This window comes from Thunnus albacares, chromosome 18 (assembly GCF_914725855.1).
Source record: "Thunnus albacares chromosome 18, fThuAlb1.1, whole genome shotgun sequence".
In the NCBI taxonomy this organism is placed as follows: Eukaryota; Metazoa; Chordata; class Actinopteri; order Scombriformes; family Scombridae; genus Thunnus; species Thunnus albacares.
In genome coordinates this window covers 14,525,100-14,540,752 of record NC_058123.1, presented here as the reverse complement: position 1 = coordinate 14,540,752, position 15,653 = coordinate 14,525,100, and the positions used below count along the sequence as shown (strand labels likewise).

Sequence of the window (15,653 nt, the reverse complement as noted above, 5' to 3'; positions counted from 1 at the left end):
GTAAATGATTAAATAAATGATGGCTGAATTCCATTTAGCTGTGTCACTTTCAGGGTCCTGCTATTGTGCATGCTGGCTCACTGTGACGGCTTACTGGGACACTTGAATAAACTGGGTAACACCTGTAATTTTCCTACTTTGACAAGTCAAAATATCTACAGTGAAAAAGATTCTTTGTTCATGCTGCCATCACTTATAAATATGCATCTATGTGGTATTTATGTTTTGCAAAAATGCAAAAAAATGTATATAAATTGCAACAGGATTCATGTTTACTCATTTTATGAATGTCGGGGTCATTATATCATCAGCAAACTGAAGATGGGATGAACATGCAGCATCAAAATGATTTCCAGTCAATTACACTGTGGCACTGAATGTTTATTTATCAGGATGAATCATCCCACAAAGATTTGCTCTCTGTAGACTAAGGCAAACATGAAAGGAAATATCAATATGTAATTTAGATTACATGCTTAAAAGATAAAAAAAAAAGCAAACAAACTGGTGATTTAGTTGGTTACTCGACCCTCCTGTATCTACAGCACACAGTCCTGCATGTCCGTGAGGTATTACAGTGACAGCTAGGGATTTGAAGTGGTACTGCAGTGTTAATTCTGTTGCATGTCAAACAAACACATCCAAATAATAATACCGGATCACAAGCTTAACATCTGATTCCTCCTAAAAACCCGAACTAATTCCTGACCTCTGATTCAGAAAACTTTATCCACACATTAATGCTGTTGTGAAATTCAAAAGCTGTACAAACTCTGAAATTGGAAGAAAAAAAAACCACTTCCTTCATTTGGTGTATTGCAGAAATAAGATGCAATTAAATGCAGAATGTATTATGTCACACCCAGCTTTTCTGAATATCTCCAGCAAAGTACATTTTCTGAAAATGTGTCGTTATATACAGTAGATAAACAAGTTTGTTTATGATCCTGTTCATTCCATCACGTCGCCATATTTTGTCTTCCCAGTTCCTTTTGGTTCCTCTGGTTTAGGCACTGAAAGATAAACACAGAGAGAGTTAAATATAAAGCACAAAAGTCTGTTGAGAATACTACGTCCTGGATTAAAGTGAATGAACTTTCATGGAACACCATTACTGCCACAGAAACATCCACATTTAATAATTTTCCAGTGTACGAGGCATGAGGAATTTTGAGAAGGTGCCGCAGTCACACACTGTACTCACCCTGGGGCGGCGATCTGTCCGGGACTTTCCCAGTTTCTAATAACAACCAGAGGTCTGAGCATTTCTGTGTTTCCCAGCGTGTCACTGCATAACTGCCCACGGATGACGCCACTGAAAGAGATCACAGGGAGGTCAGAGAGTAAAGAAACAGAAGTAAGAGTTCAGGTATGTGTGGCTAGAGAGAAAATAACCAATTTTGCCCATTTTAAAGCTCATTTTTCATTTCTCACCTATGGAAATGAGCAGGTTCCATTGAAGAGGATAAGGAAGTCTTTTCTGCACAACCATCTGAATGGCAAATAAGCTCCCAGCGCCTGTAAAAGCAGCACAGGAGACATCTCAGTGACAGCCATGACAGACATGCAAACTTTTTCAACTCATTCAACACTCATTTCAGTTGCTACAACATCACAAATCCTTTGCAACACTCTTGTCCTCCTGCAGATGTTTTGCTCAATCAACTTGTTTCCAAATGGTATTTAAAAAGGGAAGCTGTGCACAGATTGTGCGCATCAAGTTAATCTTCAGGGAGGTTCAATCATGCAGTCTTTGGCCTGCTAATTTTTGGCAAATCAAGATATTAAATCAGTAGCAGGGAGTTTTGAGAGGGCAGAAACCTCAAATTTATCTACATGGACAATGTTTTAATCCCATTCGGATCACTATCAGGCTTTTTTGGGATTGAAATGTTGTCAACTGTAGTTTGAAGTCAATCTGCAAGTCTTACTCTTTTCATCAGTGCTGATTTTCAACAGCCGTACACCTGTGTGTGATATGCGTACACACTTCTTCTAGGGTATTTTTATTTCGGGGGGAAATGGGTGTAAATTTCTTTAGATCTTGCAAAAGTTTCAGATTTCTGTTAACAAAACATTCCTGCATTGGGAAATATGATTATAACAGCAGTTGTTAAATGTCCACTAACAATATATTCAAGTGGTGATGGTTAACAGTGACAGTAAACAACAGAGCTGCAATGATTAACCCATTAATCAATTAGTCAATTGACAGAAAATTAATCGCCAATTATATTGATAATCAATTAATCATTTTAATTTTTTTTAAGGAAAAAAAATTCTCTTGTTCCAGGTTCTTAAATGTGAATATTTTCTGGGTTTTTTCATGGTAAATTGAATGTCTTTGAGTTGTGGACTGTACGTAAACAAACAAACATTTTAGGCTGCATCTTGAGTTTTGGGAAACATTGATATTTTTCACTCTCCAACATTTTCAGAACCAAATGACTAATTCAATAATGAAAATAATCATTAGTTGCAGCCCTAAGTAAACAGTAACATGAAAAAACTAACATTTCTCTATGCTAATGTTCCAGTCTGATTATACAGTATATATCAGTATCTGTTTAGGTATGTATAATCACAGATCACTGTCTGAAGTCCATCTTGTTAGACTTTACTGCAACAGTAAGCTTCTCAGATGTGAATATTTTCTGGTGTCTTTAATCCTCTTTGACAGTAAACTGAGTATCTTTGTGTTGTGAACTGTTGGTCCAGACAAAACAAGACATTTGAGGATGTCACCTTGGTCTTTGGGAAACTATGATGGACATTTTTCACCATTTTCTGACATCTTATGGACCCAACAACTAATTGATTAATTGAGAAAATAATTGACATTATGATTAATCCACAATGAAAATAATCATTAATTGCAGCCTTAGTTTGCAGCATGGAGTGAATAACATCATAACATACAGCTCCATCTTGTGGCACACATTGATTAAAATGTTTTTTTGTTTGTAGTTTCTTTGGACTCATTTCTGTTTTCTATCTGTTTGTTTACAGATATTCAGACATTAAACCCAGTAAATATTTACTGTATATTTGTTAGTTCAGGAGCTACTTTAGAAACACTGGACTCAGACGAATAAGAGTGTGAAAATGGGGGGAAAATACAATAAAACGCATTATTTTCAAAAGTCTACCAATACACTGTATTTTCCAGTGTGACTGGCAATGAGCTGTGGTGAGTACAGTGGGAAACGACACCTCACTTACCCAGTATAAAGGTCCCAGTCCCCTTCATAAAGGCATGAGACTGACAGGCAGCATAACTCCCTAAACCCTGAAACACAGGACCAGAAAACAAATAAAAAACAGCATAATTCCTGTGCTATTTTCCAGTACAATACAAAGGTGTCAACGTGTGCAGCAGCTGGTTCATTTGACAGCCAGTGTCCTCCAGAGATCCAGCAGGACTGAGAGGAAAAACATGAAACTTGAAGCTCACCGGGTGTTTGGCCGCCAGCGCGTCGTCCACTTTGGTGAGGCCGAGGTTGACCATTTTGTCGACTGTTGAGAAGCTGGAGGTTTAAGTCTTATATGAATAACAACATTAGCTCATGCTGATACTACACTGTATACATAAGTCTCCTGTTATAAAACTTCCGTCCTCTGCAAGCCAAAAAAACACAGAAAGAGGAGAAAATAGCAGTTTGTATTAAAAACAATGGCGACACCTAAAGGAGAGGAGGTGGTACTGCAGGCTACAGCTGATCACACGTGAATGTTAGAGTTAAAGGATAGCTTCATAATTTTTCAAATCTGTCTTAAAACAACAGTCAGGTGTCCATATGAACACTGAAAGAGGTTTTCCTCGCTGTAATCATTCCTCCTGTTCATACTGGCTGTTATAAGATCCCCTTATATGTGCTTTCAATGTAAGTGATGAGGGACAAAATCCACAGTGTGTCCGCATTTTGTGCAAAAAAATGCATTTAAAAGTTTATCTGAAGCTTATATGAGGCTTCAGTAGTCTGAGTTAGTCACATCAAGTGGATATCTGCCACATTTACAGTCTTTTTAGCATCAGATTCCCTCTTTGTGTTTCCCTGTTGAGCTGCAGTGGAGGTATAATAACAAAAAGAGGGACTTGGACACTAAAAAGACTGTAACGCTGACAGATATCTACTTGATTTGACTAATTTGGAGGCTGAAGCTCCATATCAGACAAACTTTTAAACACATTTTTGCACAGAAGGAGACCAGTATGAACAGGAGGAATGATTACAGCAAGAGGGAAAAAAAGGTTTCAGTGTTTTTGGGCACCTGATTGTTGTTTTAAGGCTTGAAAAATTGTGAACATGTCCTTTAAGTTTTAGAAGTTATTTTCACAGTTTACAATGAAACAGAGATTTTTAAAAAATTATTGTGCTGTTCAGATTCAAAAAAAGAAAAAAAAAAGCATCATAAAGGCATCTTACCAAAAAAAGAAATAAAACAGCATTTAAAATGACATCTAAGCAATAAACTAAACCACAGCAGCTTTAAGTTTAAGGCCCAGTAAACACATAAACACATGGAAGGGTTTGCTTAAATAAAGTCATCACAGTAAATTGTCTTTGTGTCCGGTGATTGCCGTGTGGGACTTGCCTAGACAGCCCATCCTGCTGACCTCTGTGACCCCCCTCTGTTGAACTTTGACATCACAGCGACCGCAGAGAGTGAAGTGATCTGCTGGTGATTGGAGATGTGCGGGAAGAAGAAGAAGCAGAGGAGGAGGAGGAGGAGGAGGAGGAGGAGGCAGATGGAGAGAATCCAACTACCGCTGAGACACAAGTAACAACACAGAGGCTCAAGTTACCAAATGGCCATAGCAGAGCTGCTGGACATCTGGTGCTTGTTATACAAGAGAGAGAAGACAGGATGATAAAAGTGAGTAACAGTATAAAGCCACAGAGTGAAAGAAAGCTTAGTATGTTTTAAAAGTGTTTACATGATTATATATTTACGCGTTTCTGTCACACAAGCTACGTTACTACACACACACACATCAGGGTTCATCCAGTCAAATCTCAGGAGCCCAAACCAACAACTACAGATTAATTTAATAACCTGATTATCATACTTTATTTATTTATTTATTTTGCTTTTCGTATTATTAAGACAGGGTGAAAAGAACTACAAGTTAATAAGAAAAATAAATTAACAATGAATACCAATGATGCCTAGACATGTTATTATTCTCTTCATTGATTTATCTTTTTGTTATTTTTTCAATAAATCATTTATTCAGTAAAATGTGAGGAAATACTAACAAAATAGTCATAAAGATTTGTCAGAGCCCAGGCTGATATATCTTCAACTCGCTTGTTTTATCTTAACACCCTAAAGATATTTAATTAACAATGATATTAAACGAAGAAAAGCAGCAAATCTACTAATTTGAGTAGCTGGAACCATCAAAACCTGAACAGTTGTGTAACATTTCATACAATTCTACCCATAGGTGGCACTACAGTAACAATATAATATGATATTTCAACAATTCTCTTGTCTATAATAAAATCAAACCTTGTACACAAGTTCTTCATGTGAATGTGCACAACATATTGAATCATGGCACCAACAGCTCCACCTTGTGGCCATTAATAAAACACCACCAGGCTACTTATCAACTGCCATATCTGTTAAATGTAATATTCCATGGCAACCAGATTCAGCAAAGTTGTACAGATGGTGATGTTGATGCTGTAGCATTTGATATAATTTCACCTGTAGGTGGCGCTACAACATTTACAACTGGAGCAGCAGCAGCTTTCTACAACAGCACAGAGTTGGCACATGTCTGCCTGAACAATCAATGGGTGAGTTTGTGTTTTCTTTGCTTTGCATAGGCAAAATACATTATATTTCCAATCAATTTGAATTGAGCTATATGTCTTTACTTCTGTCATGATAATGATTTGGCACCATGTCATTTGATCACAACATTAAAAATATAAGCTATTTTACTAGTATTTTTTTCATTAAGCCTGAGATCTATTCTTTGCGATTCTTTCTGACTTATCAAAAAATCTTGATGTTTTGGAGTTTTTTGGATTAAATATGAAAAGCATTGGAGTAAAATTAAGTTTTGCTAACTAGCTACATTTGCATCTGTTTAATACATCTGTACTAAAATAAGCTTCAGTGGCAAGTCAACATTTCTGAGAGTGGACAGGTCCTCCTGGGGACCGCTGACCCAGGGGGAACCCCAGGAGGCAGCAGCTCACTGCAGCTGGTCTGGACTGCTTCTGGGGGGGGGGGGGGGGGGGGGGGGACACCCAGGGGGGAAGGTGGGAGAAAGCCCCGGGAGGCAGCAGTCTCTAGGGAATGCCAGAAAGGCAGCACTCGCTACAGCTGGTCTTGGTTTGTTCCCTGGTGCAACAATGTCCACCCTCCTATAACAATCCTTATTGCAGCAGAGCAGAAGGAGCCTCCGACTGGACTCTCTGTTGTCTGACCAGGAGGTTGTGTAGGGGGTGTGTAGTGTTGTCCGTTATGTTGAACAACTTCTCCAACATCCTTCTCTCCACAACCAGCTCTAGGGGCTCCAGAGCAGTCTCCAGCACAGAGCCCACGTTCTTTATCAGGTGGTTCAGTTTCTTAGAGTCACCGGCTCTGATGCTGCTGCCCCAACAGATGGCTGCAAAGGAAACTGCCACAACAGGCAGGTAGAGGATCTCCAACATCTCTCTGCACACATTGAAGGACCTAAACTTCCTCAGGATGTAGAGTCTGCTCTGTCCCTTCCTGTAGACTGTAACACACCCCCCATTCCCCTTTACCCATCTTACCGTTAATACCATTAATAGACTGAACTCCTTCATGATAATACAATCTTCATGTTCTGTGCTACAGATTCATACAGGTTTTGATGTCTGTATAATCAAAAGCGATCAGTCGGAGGGGAAACATGGGGATAAAGATGTTTTTAGCCCAGTGACAGATGTGAAATATTACATAAATGTAGTCATTTGTTTCACTATTTAGTAATGTTGTTAATTAATTAGGTAACCTATTTCTCATTGGGTAATTTGTCATATTGATGAGGAAGCCAATCAGTGACCCTGCTGTTGGTGGGATCATTTTTCCCAGAATGCCGTGCAGCGAGTGTGTCACAGAAAATGTGAGTGAGCCAATGTTTACCTCTTGTTTATCTTTTTTTTCCTCTATCCTTCCTTCTTTCCTCCTTTCTATCTTACTCCCTTCCTTTCTTTGTTTCCTTCCTCCATCCCTCCTCCTTCCTCACTTCCTTCCTTCCTTCCTCCTTGACAAGTGAGTGAAGAGACAGACAGCCAACAAGGGGAGAGAGAGATGAGTATGACATGATTCATATGACATCCCTAGCTGGAATTGAAACAGGGAAGTTGCGCTTCTGAGGGATGTGCACTAACCATCTGACGACTAGAACGCTCCCTTCCTTCCTGTCTTTCTTCCTTCCTTCCTCCTTGAGAAGTGAGTGAAGAGACAAGACGGCCAACAAGGGGAGAGAGTGAGTATGACATGATTCGTATGACATCCCTAGCTGGAATTGAAACAGGGAAGTTGCGCTTCTGAGGGATGTGCACTAACCATCTGACGACTAGAACGCTCCCTTCCTTCCTGTCTTTCTTCCTTCCTTCCTTACTTCCTTCCTCCTTGAGAAGTGAGTGAAGAGACAAGACGGCCAACAAGGGGAGAGCGTGAGTATGACATGATATGTATGACATCCCTAGCTGGAATTGAAACAGGGAAGTTGCGGTTATGAGGGATGTGCACTGACCATTCGACTACTAGAGCGCTCCCTTCCTTCCTGTCTTCCTTCCTTCCTCACTCACTTCCTTCCTTCCTTGCCTGCTCCCTTCCTTTGATAATACTCCACTGCTACATTTATCAGCACTCACTTTAACTACTCCAACAAATGAGGTTCATTTAATTTCATTTATTATCATTTTACATTGGAAAAGCAACTGTCAGTTATCCCCAACTGTACTTCCATTCACATATTGTAGCTCTTTATTTCTAGGTGATTAATGTTTATATTCTTACAAAACGAAAAAGATCTCAGACACAATCTGTACACTCTGTCCAAATCAACAACCCCTCCCCCCCCCGCCCTCACCCCATCATCTATAACGAATACGCTAACATGGGAGCTAAATTTTTAGTGCAGTGTTGAAAACCTGTTCACACACACATACAAAATAAACAATCAACAAGTCGCATGTACATCTGTGAATTACATGCTTATTAAGTGTCTGAACTCCTCACCTAAGACACAAGAGGACAGATTAAGCAGGTGTGCATTGTAGGTAATACAAGGAAGGCAGGCGATTGAGGATAAAGTTGACACAGAACAAATTGACTCGGACTGCCGTGTCTTAGAAAACAAAAGCAGGAAATGGTTCAGTTCATAAAACCACTCTCCAAAATAGAAGTTACCAAAAGGTGTGTAAAGGGGAGGAAGGGGAGGAGGGGTGGGGGTGGGGGGATTCAAGTTTTACACTCCAAGACGTCTCTCACATGGAAGATTTTAGTGATAATGGTGGTGTGCAGTGTTTTTTTTCATGGAAAAATCTGGAAGGGCGACATCGAGGAGGACTCATTCACTCGGGATCAGGAAAGAAATCAAGTAACTGGGACGAAATGTTCAGACCCCCTCCCCGCCCAAAGGAAAAAAAAAAAAAAAAATAGATGTGACATAAAAAGGTCCCATATTGTCCACTTTTCATCGAGTTTGCCTTCAAATATCACCAGGACAAAAACATGTTTCACAATCAAATGTTTTAAATAAATATAGCTCCATTGATAGAATTTCTTCAAAAATAACCCTTAGAGCAAACTCTCACACAAGAAACTGTGCACCCACCCACCCGACCCCCACCACACACACACACACACACACAAACACATAGCGTAACCCTGCAAATGCAAAAATACCGTTGAAAAAGACAGGTGTCTGTTAAAAAACCAGCAAACTGAGACTGACTGGAGGGATTTAAACCAGTTAATAAGAGGAGTGCCAGACTACGAAAGGTCAGTGTAGACTTTGGTAGACATCATTTCTAACATTTTGTCTCCTTTGTGATCATCAGATTAGTTTGATAGAGAAACTTTGAGACCATAACAGTTTGTGTGATCATGAAAAAGACACAAAGTACCAAATAACACCAGGACCAGCTTCTTCTTTTTTTTTTAAACAGTAACTGCAGAATTTTGAAAACACTCATTTAAAAAAAGGGATCCAATTTTCGAAGATGTACTAATTCCAGTTACTTTGTCCAATTCAAATTTTCTCTGATCAAATTGATTAAAAAAATAATGGGTCAAGAAAACATCTAGAAAATAATTAAAGCCTTTATTTGGCAGCTACTTTATTATAGAACAGTGAAAATATTTTTAACCCATCAATTTATGATTAAATATGACATTTAAAACTGTGTAATATGGCCCCTTTAAGAGAAAAGACATACATTAACCCTGCCCATTGCCCGTGTTGACCATTTCAAAGTCCTTCAGCACATATTGGCAGCACATACACATACATACATACATACATACATACACAAGCATACGCACATACACACTCCCACACACATACACAATACTGGTAGTGTGATTCAATCAGTGAAATCTATCTGATGTGTGTCGTGGTTGGCTGCGGGGGGGAAAAAAAGAGTACAACAGACGGGGAGGTGGGCTAAGGTGTCGATGACTGTGACGACGGCAGCCGTGTGCACCAGAGAGGTCAGAAAAGGGAGCGATACAGTGAAAAGGTCCGTGTCCCATTGTACCAGCTGAACGAAGGGTACTGTAGCCCCTGGGTCCCCCGTTTGCACAGACGTCACCGCACCCGAGCGGCTGGGTGGAGGAACTAAAGTGGATGACGACAACTGTCCGTGTTCGACTGTGGTCCAAAGAAGCTTGTCCAGTTCGTCAACAAGACAGCTTTCCCCCCCCTCCCCCTCACATAAAAAACCATAGCAGCAGGTAGAGCTCAAGGGTCTCCGTCCTCGAGAAAAATAAAGACAAAAAAAAAACAAAAACAAAACAAAAAAAAAAAGAAAAAAACAAAAACAAATACCTTTCCCCGTCATCCACATGAAAAGCAAGCTATGGAGAATTACCAGTTCTGGGAAGTGGCAGATGTCTTTTTGTTTTATTCTCCTTCCCCTCCTCCATCTTCTTACCCCCTGAATCCATCAAACAACCAAGCAACCAACATTGTCCTCTGTCGTTAGTCTCTCTCTCCCCCCTCCCCCTTCACCCCCCCGTCCCCATTTTTGCACTTCATCCCCACTCCCCTCCCACAAGTCAAACCCTGTCCCCCCTTTTCTCCCTCCTCCTCTCCCAGTCGAGGATGAGGGCAGATCATCGTTCGGGCTCCGACTCCAGGGCCAGCACCCGCTTGCGCTCTCGACACTGCTTCTTGTGGGCGGGCCAGTCCCTCTGCTGGCACTGGGAGCCGCAGTAGCGCGCCACCTGGCAGCGGCCGCAGATGTTGAACTCCCGGAGCTGTGGAAAGACGAGGGACAAGATTATATTATGAGTGCATGTCATCTGCCACTTTAAAATTCAAATAAATAAAAAAAAAATATTGTTTTAACTACATATCAATATTTGGAAAGTAGCTGAATAACTTAAAACAGCATACAAGATTCAAGATATTTTCCCTTCATAGTAGTAGTTACAGTACGTACCCTCCTCTCAATGAGTGAACAGGGAGGGTAATGACACTCGTAGTATGTGCAGGAGCACTCCTCCTCCTCCACTAGCTCCCCGTTAGCGTTGTAGTAGCGTGTGCGGCTCAGCTCCAGGTACTGCTCCTCCACCGGGTCGGCCGGTACCTGCTGGATAGCCAGCCAGTAGAGAGACTGCTCTCTGGACGAGTAAGGGAAGAAATATATTGGGGAAATCAGAAATATTGCAACAAGATCTCGTATGGTCATATCTCATTGTACATAGCGAGAGCTGCTCCACTGAAGGCACCTCCAAGCCTGTTTCACAAATGCTTTGCGACACAATGACAACAAAGTTTATGTTTTCTTGAGGTATTAGTAATGTTCACATTACAGTAGGTATGTTTATAGCCACCTTATTTACACTGGCTGCCTGGTGATTCGATTTACAATCTAAAGTTGTTTACACACTGCACTAGAGAAAGCACTTATCTGGTCACTCAATACTCACTGACTGTAGAGTCTGTAGAGATGCACCATATTGTGTTGACTGCTGTAGTGTGTTCATGATAAATAAAAAGTACATTAATGTAACTGCTTTAAGGGTCAATTCTTGATGTAAACATTAGTATTTTTAATGATGCACCAGGTAGAGGATTCCTTTTGCAAATTACAACATTAGTTATCTAAGAATCTCTTTCATATCCAAGCAAAATTGATATTGTTACTGAATCAATATCAAATCAAGACCTTGTCAATCAGAATAGAATATTGTATAGTCCCGACCAACAGTCCACAACTCAAAGATATTCAGTTTACCATCATAGAGAAGTAAAGAAACCAGAAAATATTCACATTTAAGAAGCTGAAACCAGAGAATTTTAGCTTCTTGCCTTAAAAAATTACTCGAAGCGATTAATCGATTGTCAAAATAATTGGCAATTAACTTTCTGCCAGTTGACTAATCGTTGCAGGTCTATGCACAATGACCCAGCCTTCAACATCCCTTAATCAAGACCATTCATGCCACTCTGGTGTATTTCAAATTGTAGTGAGCTTTCTTCCTTTAGATGAAACAAACCAGTTCTTAACTTTTATGCACTACTCTCAATAGCACTGAAGTGTCAGCAAACCCAGAAACATTTTTGAACCAATTTTCAATTATCCACTAAATGTAAGCAGAGCCCGATGTGATGCTAATGCAATGCTTGGTTTTTGTGGCCAACAGTCAAACCCCCCCCAAAAGTATTTGTTTTAAAATGTCAAGATATGGAAAAAGTATGCAAAACATTTCTTTTACTGAGCAAAAGGCTGTTTCTGTTTTAGTGTTTTCCTGCGGAAAAAATCTTAGTTGTCAGACACAGTTTTTTACATTCCTACAGAGCAACAGAATCATACTTCAGCCTTCAGTACAGTATCATTAATATGTATCTCACCTCTGTTTGCTGGAAATTTCCTCCGGTTTGGGGCTCCAGCCCACTGGCACCAGCCGCAGGTTGTCTAGCCGGTTGTCCACTGTCACAGAGTTGATGTGGATGACTTGAAAACTGGGGGCAATGCCTCCTCTGTGCTTCTCCCTGAGTAAAAAACATGTTTCCAAATCTTTCAGTCAGCCACTTACCAGTTACACAAAACAGCTTCACTAAGATGAGGACATTAATCACTAATGTGGATGCAGGAATGTGAAGCTTTAAGAGCAGAAGTGTTTGTTGTTTCCTTGTTTATTTCAGAACACTTTATTCTAAGGGCTGTGAGCAGGTTTAGTTTAAAGAAGTTATTAGCAGCTCAATCATTTTCACAAATACTACAACGTCAATAAAGAAACTCTGACCAAGGTTCAATTTATTCATCCATAAAAAAAAGCAGTTTTTACTGGATGCTGAGAAAACATGGCGAACTACACTCATATGAAAACAAGCAACTGCAGACTAACAATTTGTGAGATACATAGAACTAACCACTGAACTAACCAAATTCCTAAAAATCCTGAACTGATGTGAAGCTTTACTGATACCTGCAGGAAATGTATCTGAGAGTAGCTACAAGCACCAACCTGCACTAGTAGGGATTCAAGTTCTTCTTTCTAGCTCACCTAATGTTTAATGGCTTCTTCAGGATTCTTCTCGCAGCTTTAACAGTTTTTGATCAGGCGGTTGAATCAATAATCCCCTATATCTAGATGTTCTACTCATAACGTCTAGTGTGATCTTAATCAAAGGACTCCATCCAGGACACCTGCACAATATGGATGCTTGCCAACACAAAGGCTTGACCCCGGATGCTCCAACAGAAAAACAAACATTCACCCCACACCTGATGTGATGAACAAATGACTTACCAGAGCAGCTCATGCAACGGCCTTCCCGCCCAGCGGCCTTTGCCGATGTCGAAAGCGTAGGCAAAGATCTTAGCTCCATTGCCGTCTGCATCTACCTCCATGCGCGCCTGGAAATTGAATCATTTCATTGTTTAATATCAAGTCTTGTGATTGCAATGAATATTAAGAACGATAACAGCAATACGTGTGATAAACAGAAGTTGCAGTTGAATCCTCATATTTACCTCAAAGGCATAGTTTTCCACAAGCGGTATGTCCTGTTCATCGATCAGTGTGTATTTTGTCTGAGGAGAGAATAGAGAGAGGGGAGTTTAAATTCATGTTGTTGACACCTGAAACAGTAACAGCCACAACTCACAGGGAAGCAGCTACCAGCTTTCAGGGACTGCTCTGCTTTCGCAATATGTAAAACCATTAAAACGAAACATTTCAGGAACCCGAAGAAAAAGAGAAAAGCCAGCAGCACCCTATAGACTCATCATATAGCGTAATGTCAGCTAAATCTACTTATTTCTGTCTTTGCTAGTCTTCCCTCCTCACCTCATAGCCACCTTCAGGCATTCATAAAGATCTATTTGAGCAGTTAAAAACATTTTATTCAATTAATGACACTTAACAACACTAAATTTAAATATTTCGTCAGTCCAGTGGTTGGCAAATGTCACGTTTTTCCAGCAGGAGATGCTTGTCTAAACCACTTCTGTATTTTGGCAACAGCTATCAGATAAAGGACATTGACTTTAGTTACTCTTTAGGTTTAGAAGTGCCGGGAATCTTTTTTTTTTTTTTTTATACCCCGCCCCCTTCCCCATGAAATAAACTATCATGTCCAAATAGGGCTTTGGTGTGTATTTGTACACAATCTAGCTGGGTTGTACAAACTTCAACCTACACTGCTTATCAAATGTGTACAGGGGCCACAATAGTCACAACCATTGAGGGCCACGTGACAATTGCAACACACATAAACAGAAGGAATATCTCTTATAGACATGTTAAATCTCATATTAAGAGTAAAATAAGTTGCTTTCAACCCCTTAAAAACACACTGTTTCATTATGAGGTTTTACATCCACCGTATTTGGACTCAGATACAACGTATTTATTTTTTTAAAAAAAGGAGCCAAAGAGACACGTGTAAACTGTTTAATGAGTTACCTGAGCTCCCTGTTAGAAGGTGGGACTCGAGCACAGTGCCACACACACACACAGCATGGGTGGTGTTATCCACATACCAAAGGGTGGAAACATGCAATGTGACACTTTGTGTCGACCGCCAGGACTGACATCATGTATATTAGCTGTGTGACAGTCCAGGAGCACTGTCACTCGGCAGGTGGGCAGCTGGTTTGTCACACCTAAACAAAAAAAACTGCTTTTCCACAGTGTGACTGTCCTGTGACACGAGTAGCCTTGGGGGGGCAACTAGTGACCAACATTTAGCCACAGTTTAACACCACCGCTGCCTGTAGCGACCATAAATGCAACTTTAGCGACAAAAAAAACATAATGCAAGTTTTCGGCCACAGACAGCTGTTGAGCAGTCCTACCGAGGCTTTGTCACGTTGCACAAAAGAGTCAGTTGATGGAGCATGGCAATGGCTTCCTCATTAGCCGACACTTAACCGTGTAATCCTAACAACACAGCTAGCGTGGCACTGCTAACTGTACCACCGAGTGTAAATATAACATGACCCGCCGCTATAAAAGCAGTCTTCTCTGTTTCTACACTACACGACACCGGTAATGACAAAATAAGGACCCGTGTGTTTACCTCCGTGGCACTATTTAACGTTAACCAACAGCTAACGTATCCTGCTAGGTGCTAGCTAGCGTTAGCTTCACAGCGAGGCTGAGAGCGGCGGCGGCGGCGGAGCCACAGAAACCTCCGCACGGCCGGCGTCTCTAATCCGCTCAAATGCGGCGAAAATCGTTCAACCTGAACCACTCCCGAAACGACAACGGCTTGATAATCGTTAAAGCGTCAGACTAGCACCGACTCGTCACCGCAAAGCCTGTTTTTTCCAGTAGCTTTTGTGATCCCCCGCGGGCCCTCCCCCGGCCGCACATGGCAGCCCTGGGATCCAGCTCACCTTCCCGGCCACACGGCCGAGCCGCACGATCCCGAGCTTGAAATCCGACATCAGGAGGACGGACGGGCGGGCGGTGACAGAGCGAGGCGTAGGATCCCAACCTAAATGGTATTCAGGTTTAGAAACTCGTCGGGGGCAGCCCCTCAGCCCCGCTGCGATGCCAGTTTGCGTTAACTGGTTGAGTGTCTGCCCTGACTCCGACTCTCTCCGGCAGCAGCCTCGGTGACACACCGCTGCTGGCGCAGGAAAGACGAGCGAGCCGCTGGGGGCGGGCCGGTACCAGCCGCTGACCAGATCGTCCAATCAAACAGCACGTTACGACTTCTAATACGACGCATCCGATGATGTTATCCAATAGAAAACGACTATTTTTCAGCACTGCCAGTTTCAGCTATTACGTCATGACACTCTCGTGACCACTTCCAGCCATTTTCGCGCGAAATGTTTGATGGCTCGATGGGATTAGACCATGGCCGTATTATACAATCTTATACATCCATCCGGACCAAACCACTTCATTTCCGTGCTGTTTGACGTCATGGCGTATGACGTTGGCTGCGAATTCAGGCTTGAAGC

At 41.3% G+C, this 15,653-nt stretch overlaps 2 protein-coding genes across 3 annotated transcripts; both read right to left on the bottom strand.

Annotated features, from left to right (window-relative positions):
* Window positions 1–360: 360 nt before the first annotated feature.
* On the bottom strand, window positions 361–3,632 carry tmem141 (transmembrane protein 141). The gene is made up of 5 exons (XM_044333333.1): window positions 3,455–3,632; window positions 3,223–3,289; window positions 1,435–1,518; window positions 1,205–1,315; window positions 361–1,013 (listed from the first exon to the last, which is right to left on the bottom strand). Exons 1-5 carry the CDS (start codon window positions 3,506–3,508, stop codon window positions 952–954), a joined length of 378 nt encoding a protein of 125 aa, XP_044189268.1. The 5' UTR covers window positions 3,509–3,632; the 3' UTR covers window positions 361–951.
* Window positions 3,633–9,306: 5,674 nt separating this feature from the next.
* On the bottom strand, window positions 9,307–15,353 carry zmynd19 (zinc finger, MYND-type containing 19). 2 transcript variants are annotated; one of them, XM_044334205.1, is made up of 6 exons: window positions 15,078–15,353; window positions 13,209–13,268; window positions 12,985–13,091; window positions 12,083–12,223; window positions 10,668–10,848; window positions 9,307–10,482 (listed from the first exon to the last, which is right to left on the bottom strand). In XM_044334205.1, the coding sequence occupies exons 1-6, from the start codon at window positions 15,126–15,128 to the stop codon at window positions 10,339–10,341; spliced, it is 684 nt and encodes a 227-aa protein (XP_044190140.1). In that variant the 5' UTR covers window positions 15,129–15,353; the 3' UTR covers window positions 9,307–10,338. The 2 variants fall into 2 exon arrangements, with proteins under 2 accessions (XP_044190140.1, XP_044190141.1); XM_044334206.1 differs by lacking the exon at window positions 15,078–15,353 and adding an exon at window positions 14,143–15,046.
* Window positions 15,354–15,653: the final 300 nt, after the last annotated feature.

What these genes read in the sequence shown, in the direction of transcription:
- tmem141 (XM_044333333.1), bottom strand. Translation starts at nt 3,508, where the DNA reads ATGGTCAACCTCGGCCTCACCAAAGTGGACGACGCGCTGGCGGCCAAA. An exon ending in CGCTGGCGGCCAAACACCCG is followed by an intron (nt 3,290 to 3,454) that starts GTGAGCTTCAAG and finishes CCTGTGTTTCAG; the next exon opens with GGTTTAGGGAGTTATGCTGC. An exon ending in GGACAGATCGCCGCCCCAGG is followed by an intron (nt 1,014 to 1,204) that starts GTGAGTACAGTG and finishes TTTATCTTTCAG; the next exon opens with TGCCTAAACCAGAGGAACCA.
- zmynd19 (XM_044334205.1), bottom strand. Translation starts at nt 15,128, where the DNA reads ATGTCGGATTTCAAGCTCGGGATCGTGCGGCTCGGCCGTGTGGCCGGG. An exon ending in CCGTTGCATGAGCTGCTCTG is followed by an intron (nt 12,224 to 12,984) that starts GTAAGTCATTTG and finishes TTTTTTACTCAG; the next exon opens with GGAGAAGCACAGAGGAGGCA. An exon ending in GTTCACTCATTGAGAGGAGG is followed by an intron (nt 10,483 to 10,667) that starts GTACGTACTGTA and finishes GTCTTTCCACAG; the next exon opens with CTCCGGGAGTTCAACATCTG.